The sequence below is a fragment of the Corvus moneduloides genome, chromosome 3 (assembly GCF_009650955.1).
Source record: "Corvus moneduloides isolate bCorMon1 chromosome 3, bCorMon1.pri, whole genome shotgun sequence".
In the NCBI taxonomy this organism is placed as follows: domain Eukaryota; kingdom Metazoa; phylum Chordata; class Aves; order Passeriformes; family Corvidae; genus Corvus; species Corvus moneduloides.
Window position 1 is genome coordinate 3,193,560 of NC_045478.1, and position 13,450 is coordinate 3,207,009.

At 47.5% G+C, this 13,450-nt stretch overlaps 1 protein-coding gene across 1 annotated transcript; it reads left to right on the plus strand.

Annotated features, from left to right (window-relative positions):
• The first annotated feature begins 987 nt into the window (after positions 1-987).
• On the plus strand, positions 988-10,289 carry LOC116441743 (L-threonine 3-dehydrogenase, mitochondrial-like). The gene is made up of 10 exons (XM_032104009.1): positions 988-1,076; positions 2,660-2,771; positions 4,990-5,191; positions 5,517-5,559; positions 6,677-6,747; positions 7,289-7,438; positions 7,760-7,932; positions 8,902-8,992; positions 9,433-9,702; positions 9,907-10,289. Exons 3-10 carry the CDS (start codon positions 5,008-5,010, stop codon positions 10,044-10,046), a joined length of 1,122 nt encoding a protein of 373 aa, XP_031959900.1. The 5' UTR covers positions 988-1,076; positions 2,660-2,771; positions 4,990-5,007; the 3' UTR covers positions 10,047-10,289.
• The last annotated feature ends 3,161 nt before the right edge of the window (positions 10,290-13,450 follow it).

Here is a 13,450-nt window from a genome sequence, read left to right on the forward strand (position 1 = left end):
CTTCCAACGCTCCAAGTCACGCTGTCCCCCGTGCCGGGCACCGCCCGCCCTCAGCGCCTCAGGGGCCGCCGCGCCCCGCCCGGGGCCGCCGCCCCTCACGGCGCGTGACATCACGCCCGTGTGACGTCACCGCCCAATCCCCTGCCCGGTTGCCGCTGACGTCAGGCCCCAGGGACGGGACGGGGCGGCGGCGGCGGCGGGAGCGCGGCGGGAGCGGGGTGAGCGCGGGGCCGGGGGCGCGGGGGCTGCGGGGCCCTGGGGCTTTGGAGGGCTGGGCTGGGTTGGGTTGGGTTGGGTTGGGTTGGGGGGATTTGGGATCGCGGGGCCGCCTCGTTCCCGGCGCGACCGTATGAATGAGGCGGGGGAGGGGCGGCTTCCGCCAGCACTGCGCGGTCCGCTCGTTTGGGGACGCTTGGCGGAAGCGCCGGGACCGGGGCGGCGGTTCGGTGCTCGTGGCGCTGCTGTGCCTCACCGCAGACTCGCTGCGGGCGGGCGGGTTTTGTTCGTGCGCATCACCCGCACCGACCGCTGGGCTTCATCAGCGGAGGCTGTGCCGGGTGTAGAGCCAGGGAATCAGGGAATGGTTTGGATTGGAACGGACCTTAAAGATCATCCAGCTCCATCCTTTGCCATGGGCAGGGACATCTCCCATTAGACCAGGTTGCTCCAAACCCTGTCCAACCTGGCCTTGGACGCTTCCAGGGATCCAGGGGCAGCCACAGCTTCTCTGGGCAACCTGTGCCACGTCCTCACGTCCCTCACAGGGAAGAACTTCTTAAATATTTCGTCTAAACCTACTTTCTTTCAGTTTAAAACCATTCCCCCTTGTCATGTCGCTCCATGCCTTGTCCTAAGTCCCTCTCCAGCTCTCCTGGAGCCCCTTTAGGCACTGGAGGAGGCTCTGAGGTCTCCCTGGAGCCTTTTCTTCTCCAGGTGAACACCCCCAGCTCTCCCAGCGTGGCTCCAGAGCAGAGGGGCTCCAGTCCTCAGAGCGTCTCCGTGGCCTCCTCTGGATTTGCTCCAGCAGCTCCACGTCCTTCTGCTGTTGGATCCCACATCTGGAGACAGCTCTGCAGGTGGGGTCTCACCTGAGTGGGGCAGAATCTCCCCCCTCCCCTGCTGCCTGCTCTGCCCAGAATACATTTGTCTTTCCGGACCAGTCTTCCTTACCCACTCTGGAAGCGTCATGCCGTTCAGCAGCTGCATAATCTTTTTTTTTTTGTTTATTTTTGGCGGCTGAGGTCAGGTTCACCAGCGGGTCCCTCATGGCTCGGGCTGACGTCTCCCCTTGGCGGGCTCCGCGAGGGGCTCCGTGTCATCCCCGGCCGTGCGTCACCCCTGGGACAGGAGCCATGCATGTGTGTCAAGGTTATTTCAGCCAAGCTTGGCCAACAGCTGCTTGTCAGAGAGAATAGCTCCAGCCTGGACACCCTGGCACATCCCATCTGCCAGGGGACGCCAGCAGGGACGCAGCGTCCCAGCTTGGGGAGCTCTCAGAACCAGAGGAGTTGCCAGCAGGGAATGTGCAATGGATTTGGGCTGTCCAGCTATCCAGGCAGCAGTCATTGGGGTTGAGCTGAGAGTATCCCTTCGTTGTTGCAGCTTGAGTGCTCCCAAATGCAGGGATCTGATGGAGTTTCCACATGGCAGCAGTTGGGCACCAGAGAGGCTTTCCCATGGCCAGAGTGACTTGTGCTTCATCTTCTGGATGCCCAAGGAAGGTGCTGTCTTTCTCCTCAAGCTCTTGATACAGTTGGGAACATTAGAGGAGGTTCCCAATGCATAAGCAAATCTCCAGGTCTGAAGCAGAAGCTGTGGGGTTTGGAGCCAAATGGGAGTTGAGAACTTGGAACTCAGTGCATTGGTGTGGACCCGAGGATGTGGTTGGGAATCTGCGAGATCCTGTGCCTTGCAGAGTCCCTTAATTTTCTCTGAAAGAAGAAAGTTCTGGATTCTTTGGTTTAGCTCCATGGAGGGGCATCCCGTGGCATCCCGGCAGCTGTGCAGCCCCCAGAAATCCTGTGGGAACTCTGGGATTTGCTTTGTCCTCTCTCTCCTCCCTCTCTCCCATTTTCTTTGAAGCTTGCAGTGGGACTTTCCAGACCAAGCCCATGACTTTCTTATCTTTCTTATCACCTTGACATTCTATTAATAACTAATTTACAAGAACTGCTGGTTTCCATCAACATTTTTGACTTTTATGTGAGCAACAGGTGTTGCTGCTTATGTAACACCTTGGAAACCTCGCAGAGGATCAGCAGCTGGCAGTTCACTCACTAAATGTCATTTTATTAATGTTTCTTTTTTTTTCTTTATTCCCTCTTTTCCCTCTCCCTGTGCTTTAATCTTCTTACAAACCCCCAAAATTTCCTGCTATCCCAGGCAGATTATTGCTGTACATTGGAACACGTGTTTGCTTTCTACTAATCCTTTGCACCGCCACTAATTAGTTTAAACTCTGTCCTTCAGCCATGACCTGAGGCTGGCTGGTTCTGGGACTTGGAGGAGCTGCTTGTGCACCTTCAGAGCCCTTTCCCTGCCTATCCCAAATTTCCAGGCATTTCAAAATCAAGCAGGAGGGAACAGTGATATCCCTGGCTGCTGCTGCTCTCACACGCACGGGGTTGTTTTTTTTTTTTCCTTTTTTTTTTTCCCTAAGGTGTGGGACAACTCCTACTCTTTGCCAGGTTTTGATTGGCTTTCCAAAGAGGCAGTGTCCTATAAATTGCCTTCTCCGCTCTGCTTCTGCCTTATCACCAGCTGAGGGACAGGTGAGTACAGGAGAGGGAAAATCCCAGCAGCAATTCCATTGCCTAATCCTTGAAATTAACATTGGTTATTGATTGAAATTTGTGGGGTGGGGGAAATAACTTCCTCATTTTGCTGACACTTACTAATATCAGTTTGAGTTGAGAAATAAAATCAGAGACTGAGAAACTATTCAGAAGGGGATATGGGAGAGGGGTTTGAAAATATATCATGGAATTATGGAATGGTTTGGGTTGGAAGGGACCTTAAAGCTCATCCTGTTTCATGGGCAAGGACATCTTCCACTATAAATTATATCTATATATATTATATAGATAATTTTTTTCTCCTCAATTCCCAACAGAACAGAAGTATTCCTCTTTGGAATAGTAAAAAGGGAAGCCTAAAAAAAAATCTTAGTTACTTTACACCAGATAAATTAATTTTTTTTGTGTGTTCAGAGCTGTTAATAACTCCTGGAAGTTATTTAAGATGGGAAGCTTGGATCTGTTGGGAAACTTGGATCTACCAGAGTGGGCTTCTCTCTCTGAGTTGCTTTTGGAAGTTAATTGCTGTGTTGGGGCTGACTTCAGCTATTTGGGGAAGTGTTTTTAAGGCATAATATTGATTTCTTTATATATCTGTGCATTTATGGCAACTTTAGTAGCCAGTCATGCCTGGCTTTTTCCCCCTTTGTATTTGAAATAGAAATAAATGTCATCAGTGGAGGGTTTTGCAGCAGTTCTGCTGCCTGGCTGTTTCAGTGCCTGCTATAAAATGCATTTACTGTTCTGAGTCAGACCTGTGAGTAAATTCTCAGCTTAAGCCTTTGTGGTTTCACTCCAGGTGCATTTCAAAATACCAGTCCAGTCATTGGAAAACCAAATTGAGTCACAGCCAACTTTTGTTTGTGCTTTGCAGAGCTCAAAATGCCTTTTCAGGTACTTGGAGTGGAAATTTTTTGTCACACAGACCAGTGAGCCTCTCTCGATGCAGGAACGTTTTATTTTTCCTTGCTGAAATAGGAAGGGATTATTATGAGAGCTGGGTGCCTGGGTCTGTGTCCAGATGGAATTTGAATATTTCCAGGGATGGAGACTCCCGTCACCTCTCTAGGAATGTCAGACTGAGTCTTTTTGACCAGTTTAAATGTAGTTTTTTAATAATGCACTTTTTATGGGGCTGTCTTATTAGACAATAAGTAGTTTAGCAAATCTGTATTTAAGTAGAAAAACTCCCTCAAGTACCAGAAAATTCTCAGCCAGGTGAGCTGAGAGGTGAAAGGAAGACCCACATTGATCACTTGTTTGCTTTTCTCTGTAACCGGAATTCATCTGCAGCAATTTCTTGTGCTGAGTTTCCTTCTGCCTGACTCTCCTTTTTAGAATATATGCCCCAGGAAAGGATTTGACAGGGTAATCTCATCAGGCAAGTTTGAAATATGCTTTCAGCTGGGAATTTACGTATTCTACATCCTTGGGAAAGAGTTAAAAGTTGCTCAGAGGGAATAACAAAAAAATAAATGATTCAGCCTTGAGAATTATAATTGAGAGAAGTAAATTTGCACCACGGAAATGACCAGTTGTGGCTGCAGCTGTGATTTATTTGGGGTACTTTGCATTTCCTTCCCTGGTATGAAAAATTTGGAGACAAAGAATCCAAACTTGAATGCAGCACAGAGTAACTTATAGTTTTGTGAAATAATTAGGACATTTTCCTGAGGCCTGGCTAAACCTTGCCACTCCTCTGTTTGCTTTCTGTCCATCCTGAGTGTTCAGTTGGAGTAAATCTCCCTTTTCTCCGGGAGATTTCCTGCTGCCCCTGTTGGCTCAGCTGCTCTTGCTGATGCAATCCTGAGGAGTTTTGCTTATTCACAGCAGCCTGCAAAACTTTCACTCCAAACGTGGCATCACAGCAGCTTTATTTTATTCTGTATTTATGCTTAGAATCACAGTTTTGAGGGATTTTTTTAAAAGAGGTTTCAACTCGAGCTTTACAGTTTTCTCCCTGTCCATTTTCCTGGGCTGTGGATATTTTCCTGAGCTCACTCCAGGGAATACATTACCTCTGCTCATGTTACATCCCAGGCTGCTTGCAGCCCTTGCTTGGCACAATCCCCCAGCCCTCGGATGGCATCAAATTCCTCTGGATTCCTGCAAAGTTTCGTGGGGGAGCATTTAAAAAACCATTTAACGGGGTTGAATCGCTCGTGACTCATCTTTTCTGTCTCTCTCCTCGAAGCACATCTGAAGGGGGAAGATGCCAATCGTCAGGAGCCTGAGCAGAGCTGCCAGCCAGCTGCTGCAGAGCTCTGGCTGTGGCTGTGGCGTTTCTCTCGTGCCCATCCGGGCCATCGGGGTGTCCCCACGCCAGGTGGCCTCCGACGCCAGCTTCCACTCGGTGACGTTCTCCGAGTCGGATCATCCCCGGGTGCTCATCACAGGTCAGCATTCCTGTCCCAGCTGGGTTCCTGCTTCTCAGCTGAGCCCCCCACTGCTCTCCTCCCTCCCCAAAGAGCACAATTCTGGCAGCAGAACTGCCCAAAATATCCTGGAATTGGGATGATCTTTCTCATCGGGCAGTGAGATCAGGGTCCCATGTGAACTTTCCTGTTTTCATTCCAGAGCTCTTCTAAAACCAGTTGCTTGAGAAAAAAATGTAAAAGCTTCCTGGCTTGCTGAGAAAATTATACTAATTCCTGTTGTGGTACAGATAATAATGAAATTCTGTATTGTGACCCCCCTTTTCCTCTGATTTTTGTCTCTTAGGTGGTCTTGGTCAGCTTGGGGTGGGACTTGCAAAGCTGCTGAGGTAGGTCACCATTCCCTGGCTTGCTGTGAGTGAGGAATTCCAGCTTTAGCCATCACTGATGGGAGCAATAGTTGTCTGGAAAGTTGTTTATAAAAGAAATCCTGTTTTTCAAATGCTGTTTTTGCCTCTTGTCTTTGTAAATTACTTTAATGGTTGGACTTGATGATCTTAAAGGTCTTTTCTATGATTCTTAATGATTCTATAATTTAATTTTCACCATCATTTTATTTGTCCCTCCTGTGCTTGCTGTGGGCTCCTGACGTCCTTCCTGCATGTCCACTGGTCACGATTCCCAAAATAGCAGGATTTTGTCTAAGGGACTGTGTGCTGAGTTGTTTGCTTCCAGTTAAATGGGAGTATTCAGAGTCTGAACCCTCAGAGTTTTCCTTCTTTTTCCTTCTCCTCTTCCCCCTCCTCAAGCACAGTTGCCTCCTTTTTTTATGATATCTTCTCAAGAAGTGTGAAATGCTCCAAGAGCTCTCCCTGATCCGTGTCCTTGTCCATATCCAGCTCAGCTCCAGGGTATCATTTGCTCCCAGTCTTTGCTGGAGGGGGTTTGGACCAAGACCAAAAGTGAGCAGACTCACTGCACTCAACACTGTTGCAGTTTGAATATTTTCTACCATCTCTGTGATATATTTTTAAATTATTCAAATGATGGGAGGCCAGACTGTGCTCCAGTGGCCCCAGACTTTCTCTCCCCAACAGCCTTGTGTTGATTAGCACAAGGTCACAATTTCTCTCTTTTATTTTGCTTTGTTGATATAAAAGTAGCTGCAGTTACAACGAGCCCAGTGGCTTTTTGTTGTCTGCAGGGGAGTAAATTATCTCTGGGTAGAATTTTCAGTAAGCCAAGGGTAGGAAAGTCTCTTTTCCTAACATGTTTTCACTTTGTGAAAAATTTCTCCATCCTTATGCAGACCTTGACTGCTACTAGAAGTATTTTATGCTTTGGCATTTAAAGGATTGTTGGGGTTTTTTTTTGTTTAGTGCAATAACTGATTTTATTGTGGAAATTATTGTTCCTCCGCTATCGCTCCTGCAAAACAAAATAGCAACTGATGGATTATCTCAAAAAGCTGTGGACTCACTGTTCCATGTGGGTATTTTTACACAGGAAACGCTTTGGAAAGAACAACGTGATCTTGTCTGACATTAGAAAGCCTGCAGATAATGTTTTTTACAGTGGTAAGTGACTGGGGAAGCACACAGAAAAAAAAAAAGTCTTGGCTTTACCTCTGATGTTCCTAAACTAATTATCAAAGTGATAAGTGGATTACACTGACAAGCTGCTGTTCAAACCTTCTGCATAATGCCTCCTTGCTGTGAAATCTTGCCAAGATGTTGGTTTCTTCTATTATTCCCTTTTCCTAAAGATTTCTCTTTGCATTTTTTCACTGCTGCTTCGCCACTTTGCTGACCTGAGTAGCTACTTGAGGCACGTTGTGCTCCTGCTGTCAAAAGAGGTGCTTTTATTCTTTTGGAGGGAGGAAGCTGGAAAAGAAACTTGTGCTTTGTTTTTACCTGCTCAGGGAATTTTAATATGAGATGGATATGGAGTAGGATTTAAGATTCTTTGATTTTCACTGGAAACTTGCTAAAATTTTTCCTCACCGTTGCTGTTTAGTGATGTGTTTAGGTGGTAGAAACAGCAGCCTGAGCTTCATGCAGAACCTTTCCTTCCATCCATTCCTGACAGCCAATTTCCCAGTGCTTCCTTCTCCTCCAGGTCCTTTTATCTTTGCGGATATCTTGGACTACAAGAACCTGCGGGAAATCGTGGTGAACAACCGGATCACGTGGCTGTTCCACTACAGCGCCCTGCTCAGCGCCGTGGGAGAGGCCAACGTGCCCTTGGCCAGAGCTGTCAATATCACTGGTATGTGCTGGGTTTTGAGAGCTTAAAGATGTGTGAGGGGAGGTTTGGGTTGGATATCAGGGAAAGGCTCTTCCCCAGAGGGTGCTGGGGCACTGGAGCAGCTCCTCAGGGAATGGGCACAGCCCCAAGGCTGCCAGAGCTCCAGGAGTGTTTGGACACCGCTCTCAGGGATGCACAGGGTGGGATTGTTGGGGTGTCTGTGCTGGGTCAGGAGCTGGACTGGATGATCCTGATTGGTCCCTTCCTGCTGAGGATACTTTATAATTCCCACAATGGCTTGAGAAATATTCTGGTAAATCCTGTTGGGTTTTTTTTTCCCAGGTTTACACAATGTTCTGGATATTGCAGCTGAGCATAATTTGAGGCTCTTTGTTCCAAGCACTATTGGAGCCTTTGGACCCACCTCTCCTCGAGATCCAACTCCTGATCTCTGCATTCAGAGACCAAGGACAATCTATGGAGTCTCCAAGGTCCACGCTGAGCTCATGGGAGAAGTGAGAATTTTTTATTTTATTCATGTCCTGAAAGTTCTGGGAGAATTTCACTGGCACAGGTTGCCCAGAGAAGCTGTGGCTGTTCCTTCCCTGGAAGTGTCCAAGGCCAGGTTGGACAGGGTTTGGAGCAACCTGGGATAGTGGAAGGTGTCCCTGCCCCTTGGCAGGGGTTGGAATGTTCTTTAAGGTCTCTTCCAACCCAAGCCATTCCATGATTCCGTGATTGGAAGTTAATCGCTTTTGTAAGATTCCTCCAGTGGATCATTCTTTTCCCCATTTTTCCTTCCTTCAGACTTTAGTACTCAGCAGTATTCTGAGGCAGCTCTGAAGGTCAAATATCTTTTGAGTTTTGTTGGGAAAAGCACAAAGCATGGGAAGGTGGCAAACAGCTGCCTCCAGTGTCATTTCTTTCCCTGTTTTTTATGGCTTTGGCCTCTCTGCCTTGCCTGCCAACGTGAATGGCACTGCAGAAAGGACAGTGCACAACGCCTTGTGACAGCAGGTACACAGTGATGACTCTTGCTCTTCCTCTCCAAAAAAAGACTTTAAAGCCAAAGCCAGGTGAGCCTGCACATGCTCAACTTCTCTTGTGGCTTTCTAGTTATTTATAAACAACATTTTTAAAGCTGATAGTTTTATACGGTTTCCTCACGTAGGTCTGAGGACTGTATTACCCTGGCAAGTCTCACAAACTTGGGAATGTGCAGTTTCTGAGCAGCAGTTAGAGCTGCTTGAGTAACCAATCCATGGCAAACATCCATTTTTGCTGATGTGGGTGTGAGCTAGAAAAGGGCAAGCAGGGACATCAGCTGCCAGGCAGGGAATGGGGATTGCTCAGTGATTCCTTTCCTTTCATCCCTGTCCTGGGACAGCTGAAGGGTCATCCTGTGGCAGATTTTTCCTGTGAAATCAGTGTGTGTGTGACCAACTCTTGGTGTGTAACTCTGTGTTTCTCCCCTCCCTCCCCAGTACTACCACTACCGCTATGGCCTGGACTTCCGCTGCCTCAGGTATCCCGGGATTATCTCTGCTGACTCCCAGCCTGGGGGGGGAACAACCGGTGAGTGACTGGTGTGTGACAGGAGGGCTGGGGAGGACTTTTCATGAGGATGTGGAGTGCCAGGACAAGGGGGAATGGCTTCCCACTGCCAGAGGGCAGGGTTAGATGGGATATTGGGAAGGAATTGTTCCCTGTGAGGGTGGGGAGGCCCTGGCACAGGGTGCCCAGAGAAGCTGTGGCTGCTCCTGGATCCCTGGCAGTGTCCGAGGCCAGGCTGAGGGGCTTGGACCAAGCTGGGATGGTGGGTGGCATCCCTTCCCATGGCAGGGAATTGAAACTGGATGGTCTTTAAGGTCCCTTCCAACCCAAACCCCTCTGTGATTTTATGATGAATATCACCACATTGTCGACTTCAGGAGACTTTGGAGTTGGTCTGAGGTTTGTTGACTGTCATGAAGGGCACAACACACATCATACACATCCATTATTCTCTCCCCCAGATTATGCTGTCAAGATTTTCCACGATGCCATAAAGACTGGCAAGTTCAAGTGTTACCTGAGGCCGGACACCCGGCTGCCCATGATGTACATCGACGACTGCCTGAAGGCCACGCTGGAGGTCATGGAGGCCCCTGCAGAATCCCTGACCATGAGGACCTACAACATCAGTGCCATGAGCTTCACTCCTGAGGAACTGGCCCAGGAGGTGCAGAAGTACGTCCCTGAGCTCCAGATGACCTACAACGTGGATCAAGTCAGGCAGGCCATAGGTTAGTATCTTCCCTGGCAGCAGGTAAGAAAAAACATCATCAAGGGCAAAATAAAGTCTCTTTTCCTTTTAGGCACTTACAAATTGCTCCTGTGCAGTTCAAGCCCTATGGTTCAGCTTTAGTAGTGATGAAACATATCAAAGTTCAGAGGGATTTTTCCTAAACCTCACCTTTCTTGGTTCTTTTTCTTTTTTTTCCCTGCAGCTGACAGCTGGCCCATGAACTTTGACGACAGCAACGCCCGCAGGGATTGGGGTTGGAAACATGATTATGACCTCCCCGAGCTGGTGACCACGATGTTTAGCTACCTTGGCTCTGACTCCAGGATTGCCCAAGCTAACTGAAATGCTTTCAGATGTTTCCAGATTTCCACAGAGGACCAGGAAGAAATGGCTGAATTTTAGTTTCTAATTTTCTGAGTCTTAGAGCATGTCAGTTACTAATTTTCGTAAGTAGCGACAGAGTTGGGCAGAAATGTCCTGTAGCTGGAATGTCCTTTAGATAAACAGCATCACTGGGTGCTGTCCCCAAACACAGCATTGCTGACAAACACAGAATTCTCGAACTTTCACACTTAGGAAAAAAAACCACACAAAAAAAGAAAGCACTTACTCCTGGCTGATGGCTCTCCAATCATTCCTGCCTCTTCCTTGGCAAACAATGTGGGATGGCATTGTCCAACCTGGCATTTCAGGCGTATCCCAAAAAGTTAGCAGTAGGTTTTGCATTTTCCTGGTGGAGGATGTCAGGTTGTAGGAAGATAAGATCCTTTCTACTCTTGGCTTACAAAAGAGGCATCAGAAGAGCTGTTTCATGTTTCCAAATTGCAGGGAGTCGTTGCAATTCCAGTTTGAAATCAAACTTCGGTCGATAGCTCCTATTTATATCTCTCTTAGTGCTGTCTCAGCATACACTTTTCTGTACATAGGCCATACAGAGTAGCATTCTTATGATGCTGCTTATAAATGTGAAGTGGAATAGGACTTGAATTCTCATGATGCTTTAAAAAACAGCAGGGTTTACAAGCAAAGCTTTGTCCTGTTCTCTGCAAGTGCTGCTGCCTTCAGTGCAACCTCGGAGGGAGAGCTGAAATCCGAAGAGCTCTTCCATGGATGTGAGTCTGGGTGGGATTTCAGGGGGGCCAAGCCCACCTGGGGTTTTTAGCAGTACTTTTGTTTCTCCCAGCTGTTCGGTGTCCCTGCACGGTGACAGATTGCCTGGAACAAGTTTTAAAGGTGGGCTGAGGATGGAGCCTTACGGTAGAGTCAGGTCAGCCTTGGAAATCTTTCCTGTTCACCCCATTTTGCCACGTGCTCTGTGTTTGTAGATGCTGTTTGTGTATAACTCATACCCTTTTATTCTTCAGAGAGGGATCCAGAAGCTGAAACCATCTTCTAGCTACAGCTAAAGGCTGTTCTGCTTGTTGAGTTTCATGCACAGGAGATTCTGGGATGAACAAGGGAGTTTTAGTAGATGCGTGAGAGGAAGAGATGTCGGTTCAAAAGCTACTTAGGAGACTTGAGGAAATGACAAAGTGGAGAGACAGGAAAGTCACTGTAGGTAAAATACCAGTTTCCGTGGATGTGAGCCTGAGCTGTCAGCTACTCTAGCTGAGAAACAGCCTCTGGGAGCTTTGGATTTTATTTTTTTTTTCAAAGAAAAAATATCTTTCATTTTCAAAATGACTGGAAATTCCCTACAGGAAGCTCCCCTTTTTTTTTTTTGTCTTGTATACTCCACTAGTGTGTGTAGGTAAACACATTCAAGTATTTTTGTTGGTTTTTTTTTTTTTTTTTGCCTACAACTTGTTTGCTCTGTTTTCTGTGACAGTGCTTTGGTGGTTGTGAGTCTGTTGCGTTCTCTGTAACCCTGCCATGATCAGATTTTCGTCTCTTTGTGCAGGAGTCCTCCTGCAGGGAATATGTTTCCTCACAAAAGTACCTTCCAATGAAGATTCTGTGGTGAAACTCAGTTATTTGAAACATTTGTTACACTTGTATCTCTTGGTTTTGTACGTATTTTATCGTTTCATCTGTGGGCAAAGTAGGAATTTCCCAGGTATTTAAGCTCAAGGGTCGTGGCTGTTACTGAAACATTTTTATATTGTTTACATTGCTGAAAAGACAAGTTGTTAAACTTTGGCCACTGTTGTAACTCTCATGTAGCTCAAGTGTAATTTTTGGCCCAATGGGCCAGCGAAGTCAGCCCTCCCTTCACACCCTGCGAGGAGAGACTGGCTGGGCTTTGTCCTCTGCCCTGCCCAAAAGGATGGATCCAGACTGGATTATCTCCCAGGGACCTGGAGCCAGCAGATGAAGGGCTGGAAAGGAGCTGCAGTGTCTTTTCCACTCCTCAGTGCCTCTGTTCCACCCTCAGGAAGTGTAAAATAAAGAGTTGTTGATGGGTCTCACTCCCATTTCCTTCCATCACTCAAAGCCCTGGGGTCTGACCCCCTCTCCCTCATTCCCAGCTCCAGTTTAATTGGACTCAACAAGAGTGAGGAGCAGGAACGTTCTTTTTTTCTGGAAAACACTGTCCTTGGTGGTGGAATTACACAAAAGCCTTGGAACGGGTGTCACAGCAAAAGGTGAAATTCAAACCTGTGGCATTTTGAACACAATTTTGGTTTTCCTGCCGTGATGTTGGCTGGCTTCATTTAGGAGCAGCCTTTTAAGCAACTTAATTATTTTTAAATCTGAAATAAACCATGTTCCCATAGAGAGTGGTCTGGAGGAAACTGGTGACAATCAGGGAATGTCATTAAATGTGTCTGCGAGGTCTCAGTCCTGTTTGAAATTCTCATTTTCAATCTGACCAATGATCTGTATATTTTTTTTCCCCCCATGTCTTTCACATTAACTTCTCCTGTAATGATGTCATGATTTTTTTTCTGTATTAAATCAACTTGATGTGGTACAAAATATTTACCTTTTGCTTCCATTTTAAAGTTCGACTTCTGGGCAGAGACTTCCCTCACGACACTTGAGCACTGTGGCTGATAAATTACCTATTCAGGAAAAAAATATTAAAAAAAAAAAAGTTGTTAAGAATATTTTTTCAACTATTTTAAGTTGTGGGTGATGCCTACTTTAATAAAATCCTATGCAGATGGATCCTGGGTTTGTCATCCTTGATTGGAGCAGTGCTGGGGGATCCTGGTCAGGGCTTCGGGTCCTGGTCATCACTGATTGATCCAAGAGAGCTGGAGAGGGACTTTGGACCAAGGATGGAGGGACAGGACGCAGGGAATGGCTTCAAACTGCCAGAGGGCAGGGATGGATGGGATACTGGGAAGCAATTCCTCCCTGTGAGGGTGGGGAGGCCTTGTTGGGTCCCTGTTTCTCTGTCTCAGCAGGTCCTGTCTCCAGCTGTTGCACAACCTGTGATGGGTCAGCAGGAGAAGCTTGGGTGAGAAGAGCACGCTCCTCCTAACTCCCCACAGCCCCACCCTGCCTCCTTAATCCATGGATAAACCCTGCAGGTGAAACGAGGCCTTTCCCTCCTCCCACACCTCGCCTTTCTAATGAGGGGAACCTCTGGTGGAGGGAACGTTCCTCTTCACCACGACTGAGTGGCCAACGTGGCCATCGTGCTGCGGGAGGTGCTGCAGCACCGTGCTCTTCCCAGCTGCTTCCCTTTGAGCCTTGGTCTGGAGCTTGTCGAGTCCTGTTTGACACAAGCCCAGCCTGGTTTTTAGAAGTGCCAGAGGTGATGGTGCTGCCTCCAGAGCTGCTGCAGCTGGAGCCAG